This window comes from Diplotaxodon limnothrissa, linkage group LG3 (genome assembly GCF_057381915.1).
Source record: "Diplotaxodon limnothrissa isolate DT_005_m linkage group LG3, D_limnothrissa_male_GT1.1, whole genome shotgun sequence".
Lineage (NCBI taxonomy): Eukaryota > Metazoa > Chordata > Actinopteri > Cichliformes > Cichlidae > Diplotaxodon > Diplotaxodon limnothrissa.
The window spans coordinates 11239354-11252166 of NC_140598.1; the positions used below are offsets into that span (position 1 = coordinate 11239354).

The 12813-nt window shown below is 42.2% G+C and overlaps 1 protein-coding gene and 1 pseudogene across 1 annotated transcript; both read left to right on the forward strand.

Annotated features, from left to right (window-relative positions):
- The first annotated feature begins 881 nt into the window (after positions 1 to 881).
- Positions 882 to 2322, forward strand: LOC146634519 (focadhesin-like). Its single transcript, XM_085377869.1, has 3 exons — positions 882 to 950; positions 1047 to 1174; positions 2280 to 2322. The coding sequence occupies exons 1-3, from the start codon at positions 882 to 884 to the stop codon at positions 2320 to 2322; spliced, it is 240 nt and encodes a 79-aa protein (XP_085233995.1).
- Positions 2323 to 11115: 8793 nt separating this feature from the next.
- LOC146634520 (histone H1 pseudogene) lies at positions 11116 to 12083 on the forward strand (annotated as a pseudogene).
- The last annotated feature ends 730 nt before the right edge of the window (positions 12084 to 12813 follow it).

Genomic DNA, 12813 nt, shown 5'->3' on the forward strand with positions numbered 1-12813 from the left:
ACGTGGAATTCCAATGAAACTGATTCATGTTTGTGGCTGAAATGTGACAAAATGTGGGAAAGTTCAAGGGGGCCCAATACTTTTGCAACCCACTGTATTTTACCTACACATACATTCTTGTATTTAGACAACACCTGAGGGATAAAACAAACTGTAAATGTCTCCAGCTGGTGTTAACAGCACCACTAACACATCTGTGCTGATGGGGTGTGTGTATCTGTGATCTACAGCTCATGTCTGTCACATCAAATGCAGCTGAGTTTATGTAGATCCATAAAGCACAGCTGATCGTCCTGCACTGTCTGTGGTCCTGAAATGAACCTAATAAACAAAGATGTGTTTGAGGTTTATCAGTGTAAAAGCAGAGATCAGACTGATGTCCATCAAATCTCTGTGACGCCATCTCTGTGCACAAATGAATGGCACAATATCAAGAGCAACAAATCAAACACTGCATTAAACAAACTGTGCTAAATATTAGAACCATTAGCAGGACACTGTGTGTGGATAATGTTGGTAAATCAGTTTGTGCACATAACTGAAATGTTCCCCTCTCTATGTTTAGCACTTTGACAAAGGAACAAAGAGAAATTCCCACGTCTTCCACACAGTTTTCTCTGTGTGAACACAGACAGTGTTTCTTGTACCCAGTTTGTAGGAGCTGGGATTGGACTCCACCACAGCAGCCTCTGTGTGGGATAGATGCAGTGCTCTGTAGTATAAAGCACTCTGTCAGTGAGCTGGACTCTCCAAACCAGCAGTCATCGTCTAACATCTGCCTTCTTCAGCTGTAACCGTGTGTTTCTCTTGTAAACTTGGCTCTGATCATATGTGCTGTAATATTCCAGCTTTGCTTCCCGATCGTGCTGCACAGTCTGCACATGCTGGCCGGCTCCCCCAAGCTGAGAGCAGTGGGACTGCGCCTCATGACCGCTCTGTGGAAAAAACAGGTTTGCAATAATAACGCATTACTATAAATGTCATATTCATGTGTTCAAAGCTTCTGTTTGTCTTTGATTGTGTGCTGCTTTGGTCATGTCTGTAAGGACCGGGTCTACCCAGAGCTGCAGCGTCTAATGAGCCAGCAGGACAGCAGGGTGGTGCTGGGGAGGGACGCCCAGTGGGAGCAGATCCTGGCCAGGGCCGCCTGTGTCAGGGACATCTGCAGAGAGAGGTGGGTCCTCCCATACTTACAGAAACAGTGGGCACTTCCTACATTCACTGGTTCATTCATTCAGTGGACTTTGCATGCACAGTGCAGACAGTGTGAGCTTCCAACACCAGGATTCTTCATCTTCCCTTCTAATGAGTAATAATCACTGACTGGACTCTTCATAGATGTTTCTGCTCAGCAAGCTGATGAAAGTTCAGAAAAATAGAAATATTTGTTTTTTCAGTCACATCAACTTTGCTTGTTAAGATAAATGAATGCACTTTGTAGCTTTGCAGTGAATGAAGCCTCAGCTCGACGCTCCACTGAGTCCCTGTTTCTCCAAAAATCAGCAGGAGTCCAGTTTTAAATATTTCCGTACAAATGTCCAGAGCAGCTACACGTGCCTGAATCCAGAAGGATCAAAGTCTTACAAAGTTCAGTTCAAACAGAGAGACTGAGAGGCAGCTAACTTCCTGTCTCTGTCAGACTATCAAAATAAAAGCATACATTTGAAGCAAAAGAAATCCAACTATGTCAGTCTGTAAGCACTGCTTCCCATATAATACAACTCTAAGCAAGTGAGCCATAACTTTATACTTTTAACCTTTAACCCAAAAACTATGTTGATCATATAAACTCCACAAACTGCATCCAGGCTCCTGCACACGTCCTTTACATGTTAGCTGTTAGCTAATGCTTGTCAGTTTTTGTGAACTGGCCATTATGTGTGTTGATGAAATAAAACGATGATTTTATTTGATTATTTCCTTTGTTCTAACCAGCTGGTGCACACTGTCCATCGTCCCGGGGCCTGTTACACCTGCTAACATGTACATGCAGCTTTTTAGCAGCATTAGTGAAAACCTGGGAAACCCTCTTGATGGATGCTACAGTACAAATTTAGCAAATCATTGAGCTGTTTCTTGTTTTCACAAATGCTTACGTTTGCTTTTATTGTAAAACATTTGCAGCCATAAGAGTTTGCAATGATAAGAAGCTGTGTTTGGCATTTACTTACTTACACGTGTCCTGGCACTTTTAATGCTTTTTTCTTAAATAAAAATGGTAACAAAATTAGAAGAAACACATTTCCCACTTTGTTCACGCTGATGTGTGTGTTAACCAGGCCTTACCAGCATGCAGGGGACATGGTGGCTAAACCTCCTTAGGAAACTCAACTCCTTTGGAGTCAGCACACCCATCATGATGACTTTTTACTACGTCTTCCTGAAAGCATCATGACCTTCTCCATCAGCTGCTGGTCCCACTCCCTCAGCCTTCATACAGGAACAGACTGCAGCATCAGTGTGCTCTAAAATCATTGGCCTGCCTGTCAGAACTCTGGCAGGTTTTCATCAACAGGCCCTTAGACAGGCAGCCAAAATCATCAACGACCCCTCTCACATTCTTCACCCCGCATTTCAATGGCTCCCCTCTGGGCGACGCCTCCGCTGCATTTCCTGCAGGACTGAGAGGAGGAGGAGCGCCACCTTTGTCCCCAAAGCAGCTCTGCTTTTTAACTCCAGCTGATAAGAACATTTCCCACAGAAACATAAACTACTCTCTTATACTACCAACACTTTACTCACTTTTAGTCACTTACAGTTATTTATTCACCTTCAGTCACTTTAATTTTAAAACTGTGTAATTTTAAAACTGTATATTCTGTGTATTTATTATCTCACTTTTATTGTGCTGATCTTCAACGTCATGCTGCTCTGTTGTATGTTAATTGGCCCTTGGGGATAAATAAAGTCTCTCTGATTCTGGTCTTGTTTTTTTTATATTGGTAGTTTGATAGGTTTCGTATTTGTTTTCTTTTACATCATATTAAAATGTATAAATATATAGATTTAAATATATTTGTGTATTCATGTCTGGATTGTGTTTGGTTTTCTTTTATTTATTTCTGCAGTGGTTGTTGTGTATTACTATTTAGATTGTCTTTTTTCCATTATTGTAATTGTGTATAAAGTTTGATTTGAATGAAAGTTACACTCAAATGCTTTCAGTGTTGCTGTGTTGAGTGTTTTCATGTTTAATGTTTGTATGGAAGACACAGAAAGACATTCGGCTAAAGAAATCTGTGCTAGAGTGACTTTAAAAAAATAAATAAACAGAATGTAAATAATGATGTTTAGTATTTGAGATGGAAGCTGTTTCTACAGGATCCTGATGGACACTCAAAGGTTTATAAAATGTTCTCATTAGTTGTTTGCAGCAGAATATCAACCGATGTGAACCAAAACAACAAAAGTGTGTGAGACTACAGATTCTAGAATCAGAACTGCTGATTTCATTACTCTGAACTTTTAAAGGCAGGTTTTGTATCTGAGAGCAGGGACACTTGCTGTGTTCAGTGTGACTCGTCTCTGAAGAAGGTCAGGGCTCTGATAGTTGCAGTTAGCGGGTGACTTACTGGGCAGGTGGATCCTGAGTGTCTGTGGGAGTCAGGGTTCATTATGGTCCTGGTTGCTACTGGAAATAAAGAAACAAAAGGAGGGTGTGTTGTTCAGGAAGTACAGACTGTAGCTCAGCAGGTAGAATTACTAACTGGAAGGTTGGAGGTTTGATCCCTGGCTGCTCCAGTCTGCACGCCACGGTATCCTTGGGCAAGATGTGGAAGCTCAGTGGATTATTATAACAGCGTATCAACAATTCATTTAAGAAATCCTTCTTAGTTATTGTCATGAAAATCTCAGTGGATTCTTGACTTTGCTCGTCTGCTCTACAGCCTGGATAGTTTCATTTCAAACTGCTGCCGTGTTTCTGCCAAATTAAAAAACAGTTCTACTCAAATTCAACAAGGTTCAGTTAATAAACAATGATTAACAAAAGATTTTGTTCATATTTCATTATATAATTCTGATCCATCAAAAATATTCCTTCTTAGAATAATCCTTTCTCTTATTGAAGATCGATTTATTTTTCTCATTTTGGTCATTCCTATTAACTCAGCCATTTCCTTAATCAATCCCACACCACCGCCCCCAAAACCATGGGAACACAGAGCAAGGAAAGCACAAAGTACACAAGAAGACGGGGACAATAAATACACACTGGATAATGAGACGAGAGGCAACGGGTGAGAGACATGATGCAGGAGAAAACTACAATAGTCACAGGAAGCAACAGTTAAAACAATAAAACAGGAAAACATGGAGAACAAGGCTTAAATTACATAGAGGAGAACAGACTGGACAGGGGAACATGAGATAGATAAATGCAGACGAGACTGAGACACTGATGGGAACAAATCATTAACCAAATGGGGGAAGTAAAACTCAAAGCTAAGTTCACAAGACACGAGACGATAAAAAAGAGGAAATGATACACAGAGACATACGCAGACATGTAGAAAACAGAAAGGAAAATATAAGTGAATGGGAAACATGACAGATGGGGAAATCAGACAATGACAGACAAACAGAGAGACAAGACAGACAAAGGGACATAACTGAAGTACAGAAAGGGATCACAAAAGCAGATATTTAGTGTTACAAAACCAAGAAGACAAACTACAATATGAAAACAGGGTACATGGGATATAGTAAATCCTAAAGCAAACTATTAACCATCCTTATATACAAAGAGCCAAACTAAAACACAAAAGACTCTCAAAAACAAAAAGGCATCACAAAACCCTGAGGAAAAAAACAGCGATCCTCCATCCATTCGCTTCCACTTATCCTTTTCAGGGTCGCGGGGGCGCTGGAGCCTATCCCAGCTGTCATAGGGCGAGAGGCGGGATACACCCTGGACAGGTCGCCAATCTGTCGCAGGGCCAACACACAGGGATAGACAACGATTCGCACTCACATTCACTCGCACATTCACACCTAGTGGCAATTTGGATTATCCAACTAAATATCCCCACAAGCTGCATGTCTTTGGACGGTGGGAGGAAGACGGAGTACCCGGAGAGAACAGCGATCCTAACAAATAATATTGCAGTGGTTGGAGATGAAACTTTGCGGACATGTAGTAAATGGACTGATTCTTATATAGTGCTTTTCTACTCTCCTGGAGTTTTCAAAGTGCTCTATACAACAGGCCTCATTCACACAAGCACTTCTAAACACAAGTGCAAACTAATCATCAGAGGGCAACTTGGGGTTAGTATCTTGCCCAAGGATATTTGGCATGCAGGCTGGGGAAGCCAAGGTTCGAGCCACCAACCTTCCAATCAGCAGCTGATCTGCTCTACCACCTGAGCCACAGCCACCCACCCATCACAAGTGGGTGAGGCTGGTTCTGATATGGTGCTTTTCTACTCTGAGCATTCAAAGTGCTTCATACAAATGACTCATTCAAGGACTTTTCCTGTGCGGAAGAGTTTTCTATCTTGGGGTTAGTATCTCGTATCAAACAACCAACCTTCCAGTTACTTCGTGACTTGCTCTAACTCCTGAGCTACAGACAGAAGAGGAGTTTGTTAAGAATTTTATGACAACTGTCAAAGTTTTTTTTCTATTGTTTATTAAATTAATCTTATTAAATTTGAGTAGAAAGTTCCTTTTATTTTTCTGAAACCTTGCAGCTTTTGGTGGTTAAACTGCAAATATATAGAGAAGGTAACCCGGAGGAAGAATGCACAGAGACTTTAAGGTCAGCTATCAAGAATCATTTTTACGCATTTTGATGCAATGTTATGATATTTGATGTTGAAATTGATTAGAAACGACTAATTTCATTTCTACAGAATTATGCAGTGTGGGTGTCCAAGAAGATGAATTCAGAATTTCATGTCAACTATCATATATGATTGAATACAGAACCTTCATACACCTACCTGAAACCATTTAAATGACATTATTGAGTTCCTTCAAAGTTTCTCCGTTTGAACAGAGTTGTTCTTTAATTTCTCGTGTCTCAAGCAGCAGTTTGAGGTGAAACTATGGATGCATGAAAGAGCAGCTGAGCCAAATGACAACTGAATTTCAACTATAAAAGATGATTTTCAGAAATATTTTACATTTGTTGAAGTTATTTTAGATTTGAATGAATCATGAATGAATTACCAAAAAAATTAAGAAGAAAAGACAACTTGAGTGAAAAACAAATGACACTCTGGCTTTATTTCTGTTAACTTCCTGAAAATCATGTGTGTTGTTATGTGTGTGATCAGCAAAAAGGGATAAGAAGCAGCACTACCGTAAAACTTAGCGTTGAAGCTCAAGTTTGGCAGATAACGGGTGGCAGGCGTGGCTCACACTTGACCACAGTGTTGGAGAAACTCTGAGCTCCGGGTCTTTATAATCACTCTGCGGAGCTCACAGAGACTGCAGGGAGGACAGGAGGACAGAGCAGACTTTGTGAATTATTTTTTATCTTAGATGTAATATAAATTCAACACAGGCCTCTGAGGAAAAGGATCGTGCTACAAACTTTTGTCTCTTCCAACAGAAAGCAGAGGAGTGGAGTTACTCAGAGACTGACTGGATTAAACACACCAAAGGTTTATATTCCAGTTGGACTGTATCTCTTACCAAGGTCTGCACTACGTATCAGGATTTGATCTTATTCAGGTAATATCAGGGTTCTTATAGGGGTTTGTTCACAATAGTAACTCATGCAGCTGTTTTTCAGTCTCACTGACCAAACTTTTTACAACATGCTGCATTTTTAATAGTAAACTTCTGTTCAGTGCTTTTCCTGTCACACACTCATACATGTGTTTTGTCTGCAGCAGCTGTGTTGTTGTTGTTAGATTGTATTATCTGTTTAATCTCTTCAACATGGTTTTAGTTTTCTTTGTAAAGTCAGCAGCTCTGTCACTTTTCTCTGACTCCTCTTCTGCTCGACACTCAGCTGACACTCAGTTTCATTTCCACATTCATGAAGTTGTTGTCCAAGCGAATCATAGGCTCCATGATTGGTCAGCAAACTGTGTCCAGGCAGACAGGTTGGATAAGAATAACAGATTTATGTTTGATTACGCCCGTTTCCAATTCAGTTCCAGTCATTCCTGGCCCCAGGAGGTTGATGGGGGTGGGAGATGGGGGGCAGTGGGTTGTAAGCACAATGTAGATGAGTGGAGGCTTAATGTACTTAAACTTCCAGTCACAGTGAATCAGTGTGTGTCAGTGAATGCATCATGTGTGCTTCATGGCTCCATCTAGTGGACTGATAGTAGAAGTAGAGCAGCTGATGGCAGCTTCCTGTGCCTCACACTGCTGTCTGACTGCATTCAGCTGATATTTGGACAGCACACATGATGGAAAGGAGGATTTTGGTTTATGTGCACATGAATGATTTGTGTTTCCTCTGCAGGTGAAGGTAGAAAGTGTGTGTGAGCTGATGTGAATTGAGCAGCATGGATCAGTGTGAGGACAGAGAGGAGGGAGTCCCTCCCTCTAAAAACACTCTGTGTGGGGAACATGAGAGCCAGACCAAAGCTCAGAGGTGAGATGACCATCTCTAACTGTCCATGACTCTTCTCCATGTCACAGCTCAGCACTCACATCACTGCTCCATCATTATTCACACTCATACCTCTGTGTGTGTTGTTTTAAAGCCCAGAGCTGTGGGGCGTACCAGGCTCAGCTGGACATAACCCTGAAACTAATCCAGAACCTGGACCTGAACCCAGCTGTGTTTCCTTAAAGAGCAACGTGTCAAAGGATTTTCTTATAGACTTTAAAGGCTGTTCTTCTGCTGCTGAGAGGTAATTAGGGCTGGGTATCGTCACTGATTTCTAGAATCGATTCAATTCCGATTCACAAGGTCCCGAATCGATTCGATCCACGATTCGATTTAATTCGATTCGATTAGATTTAAATCTGGGAAATTTTGACAGTCAGAAATATTATAATTCAGATCAGTACATTTACATATTTTTGTATCTATAAAAAGGAAGCTGACACTCGCAAGACTTTATCCAAGGTGTGAGCATCACAGCAGATGCCTTTGTGTCAAAGTAGCTGAAGATAAAACACAGAAAAACATGTAGGTGATTTTCCTGGCCTGGGATTTTATAAAAATATTCTGCAGTACATCAAAAACGAAAGAAAACCATTAATTAATGAACATTACCTCTGACGTTACAGCGGTTTTATTAGAGACACGGCTAAGCGTTTTGCATTTTGAATAATTTTAAAAAGTTTAAATTTGTTCAGTATTGAACAGCAGAAATGAGGTTTTCTTTTCGGAAGAATGTAAAAGGGAAAAAACAGCGGCCGACAGCGCTGTAAGCAACAGTAGACTTGTAACAATTCGCTTGCTTGTAACAAGCAAGCGAATAATGAAGAAAGGGAAACTGTTCGAGAGAGAGAGAGAAAGAGAGAGGGGGAGAGAGAGAGGGAGAGAGAGAGAGCTGCGCATTGCAATGGAAGCAAAACAGTAAAAGAGTGAATTCATGACGATGTTTATGTGAAGCGTGTTAGATTTGTATTGTTGATTGTCATTTATGCTTAGAAATATTTACTTATATATGCTTAGAGTTTTGTAATTAGTTGTAGATTGGTAGAGGTTTTGATCCTTGATAGTCTGCAAACTTTGTGTGTATTAGACAGCACTTTGGGAGCATGAGAGGTCATACCGTGTCTTATTATTTTATGGTAGGATTAACGTAGTTGCGTCTGTTCTAGTCTAAGTGCTCTTTGTTTAGATGAACTGCAGGACTTCCTCACCGTGTTATCTAGGATGAACCATCTAGGGTGAGGGGGAGGCTACCCTCTTCCTGACCAAGGATGTTTGACCCTTTGATCAGCAGTCCCCACACACACACACACACACACACACACACACACACACACACACACACACACACACACACACACACACAGGCAAGGTACTCTTTGTGTATGTAGACGTCATATGTTAATGAACTTATGCATATTCATGTAACCTCAATAAAAGGACAGTGATATGGGAGAACGGACGAGAGCTACTGGGGTCAAGCGAAGGAACGGTGCCTGTCCGGTTCTCTCCCGTGCACGAGTACCATGAAGAAGTTTGCCTACTTGTGTCTTGCTTAGCAGTGTAATTATATTGTCTTCAACGTTCCAGCGGATGGGTTCAAGCTACAAACCTATCATTAATTGGTCCTTCGATGCCGGAGCCCTGGAATCGCATTCACCGAGGGGAGGAGGGACACGCTGAAAGACTGACGTCAGCCAGGAAGTTCCTGTGGATTCGCTGTATGTCTTTTCTCCTCGATGAATGGCGATTGGCGGGATTCGAGGCTGATATTACACGCTAAGCAACACCGAGTAAGTTTAGAGTCCAACTCTATAACTGTACGTCTTCGCCGCTCAGTGGGGCGTTGTCCGTGGCCGCTTAGTGGGGCTAAAATTACGTCTTCGCCGCTCAGTGGGGCGTTGTCCGTGGCCGCTCAGTGGGGCTAAAATTCGCCGTCTAAGTGGGGCGATGTACAAGGCCGCTCAGTGGGGTTTTTTGTACAGAAGCATTAAGTCGCAGAGTTGCGCAGTTCGAACTTTTTTTGGTTCGCCGTCTTAGTGGGGCGAAATACAGACCGCTGTGTGGGGTACTGTAGTGAGTTCTCCACTGCTCAGTGGGGTGTTGAGAAGTTCCGCGGGGTCCAGATTGTGCTGGACAGTAGGCCTATTTTGTGTTGTTGTCATTGTCGTCGTCGTTGTTGTTGTGTGTGAGTGTGTGCGGAGCAGAACATGTGGTCTGTGACACCGACTGTTGTTGTTATCATGGGTTTCTAAGCAACCAAGAGTGAGTCGGAGGGAGACAGACGTTTGTGCTGGACTTTGCTCCTGGCAGCACAAAGTATTTATGTAAAAAAGAGAGAGAGCGACGGCTCCACAGCTGCGCGGGTTCACGCGAGCGCGGTCACGCGGACCTGAGCCGTGCGGTTAATCGCAGGCTTATAAATGGAAGAGATTCAAATGTTAGAAGTTTTCAGAAAACACACCAGCCTTGGAGAGCTGTGGAGAAGGCCAGCCCACATCAGCAGCACTTAAGATATGCTCTGGTGAATGGCTTTCCCCCCACCCCTTGCTGACACAATGTTTATTCTTTAGCTTGCCCTGATCGACAGCAGCCTGTGTGCCAGACCATAGATTTAATTGAGGTGGATAGTTGTTAAAAGTAATCTACATTAAGCTTGTGGTTGCTTAAATTCAGTACAATGACATGTGAGGTGAAGTGATATAGGTAAATATTTAAACTAATGATGTGCATAGAGGCACTTGACCTGTGTGAAAGACTGTCGTCTTATTATGAGCCATTGTTGAGATATGGAGCACGCCTGTGAAAACAACTAATATGCTGCAACTACTGTGTGATGTCGCGTTGCAGTTTTGTTTTTGTTTTTCTGAGCTGATGAGCAAGCTACACGTTATCAGATCAAGAGCTGTCTGGGAACTACTCAAAGAGGGGGAAACAGGGAGTGTGCAGCGTTTCCGTGAGCAGTTTTCCTGCATCTTGACTTGTGTGTAGAGTGTTCATAGCATCAGCATCATGTTTTTGTTTATTTGTTTTGTTGGATTAAAAATAATTAAATAAACTGGTGATCATGCTTATGGATCACCATGGCACATATCTCCAGCCATATGATTTATTTATGCAGATGAAAAAGTGAGTGTGAATGTGTCTGACATCACAGTGTTTTTGTGCACTGTGCAAAAGTAATTGCCTCTGATTGTGAGTGAGAGCAGTGATTTTGCAGACCACCAGCTATTGTGAAGAAAAAAAAAAAGAGTGAAAAAGAGACAAATTACATTGTAGACGAAGAGAAATAATCATAGGAAAAAGGTTTTGTGTTGATCAGCCGAAAAACAACTACAATGTCATTTTCTGCTTTTAAGAAAGGATTGTTCACACAAACACAGACAGAGAGAGAGAGAGAGATGTGTGTTGATTAAGCAGTGATGATAATAATGAACATGTTTTAGTTTGTCACTTTCAGGTGAAAAGCAGACCTGTATCAATTTTCCACATGCAACAGTTGGAAGAAAGTTATAGTTTAACATCATTGGAAACAAGTTTCTGGCTGACTTATTTACAGTGCCATGTGTTTCTCAACCTCACAAGCGAGCTCACTCCTCCCTGAAGATAAGGAATGCAGCTCCAAAGCAATAACATGATAAAGAGACAGCAGCAAGTCCTGAGCACAAAAAGTCCCAGCAAAGCAGCAGCAATGTGGATAAACAGCAGCAGAAGAAGAAAGCAAACCCATCTTCCTGTCTGATTGGTTGAATTTCATGGAGGGGCGAGCAAGATGGCAGCGTGAAGAGGAGTTTTTGTTTGAGTTCTCAGCACGAGACACTTATTTGACGTCTTTCTGGCCTTCGGGACTTTTTTGGAGATCAGCGCGCTAAACTTGCTGGATCTGAGGCCAGGGTCTGCGGCGGCAGCATGTTGAAATGCTCAAAAAGGACTGAGTGACTCGGGCAAGCCACATGCGGCTAGCGACATGAAAGAAATGGACCCTTCATGATGCGTTCAACGTGCCAGCGCTGTGGTGGGAAAGGCTCCATCATAAACACGCCCTGCGCCCTGCGCCGAGGTTCAGGCCAAGAAGAAGAAGACGATGACTTCCAAGCCCAAGAAGGTCGGCCTCAGCGTGGGCGAGCTGATTGTGAAAGCCGTGGCCGCTTCCAAGGAGCGCAACGGCCTGTCCGTGGCCGCTCTCAAGAAGGCTCTGGCTGCCGGAGGCTACGATGTGGACAAGAACAAGGCCCGTGTCAAGACCGCCATCAAGAGTCTGGTGGCGAAGGGCACTCTGGTGCAGACCAAGGGCACCAGGACCTCCGGATCCTTCAAGATGAACAAGGCTACTGAGAGCAAAGCCAAGAAGCCCGCCGCGGCCAAAGCCAAGAAACCGGCAGCAGCTGCTAAGAAGTCGCCCAAGAAGGCAGCAGCAGCACTTCAGCTACTAGACAGGACAAAGCTGAAGGAGAACTGCCGGGACTGTCGAAGTGGGAGAGGACAAAAGAGTGAGAGGACAACAGAGTGAGAAGACTAGGTGAGAACACATAGGAATTATTTAATGTGGGAAATCAAAATTTGGGTTAGCAAACCTGGGGAAAAGAAAACTGACTGCTTAAGTTGGAAAATTGAGACGGAGTCTGAAACATTGCGAAAATAGAAACATATACAAAATCACACACACACAAGCAGAACATGCATTAACCCTACTAACAATTCCAAACACAAAATGACTCATGAAGACTCATAGCACATTAGTTAAGAAATGATTAAATAATAGCAGAGAAATGTGTAGGAAAGGCAGCTTTAAGAACATGCTCTGCTGGAGATGCAGCTCCACAGACATGCATTAGACCTGCCTAATAACACAAACCCATGCAATGAAAATTAGCTTGTTATCTTTCATCAGTGTTACAATAGTGTCAATTTAGCAGACACTTGTTATCAAATACTGAATTTATCCTAAAGAAAAAAATTGACTCTACAAGTTGCAGGACAACAATTTAACTTTTGTGGGAAAAAAAAAAAAAATCCTGGTTTGATAAATCAGTGATCAGACAATAAATTTAGTGTTAAAATGGTAAATTGGGAGAAGCTTCCTGCTTGATTGAGGCAGCATAAGTAATTTACTGTATGAGGGAAATTGTCTTTTGTGATACTATTTTGAACATGCTTTTCTGTCGTCCTGTCAACTTAGTGGGTTAATAGCTGATATGCAAATTAGTTGATCGGTTTTAGATTAATGAAAGGTGATTGAA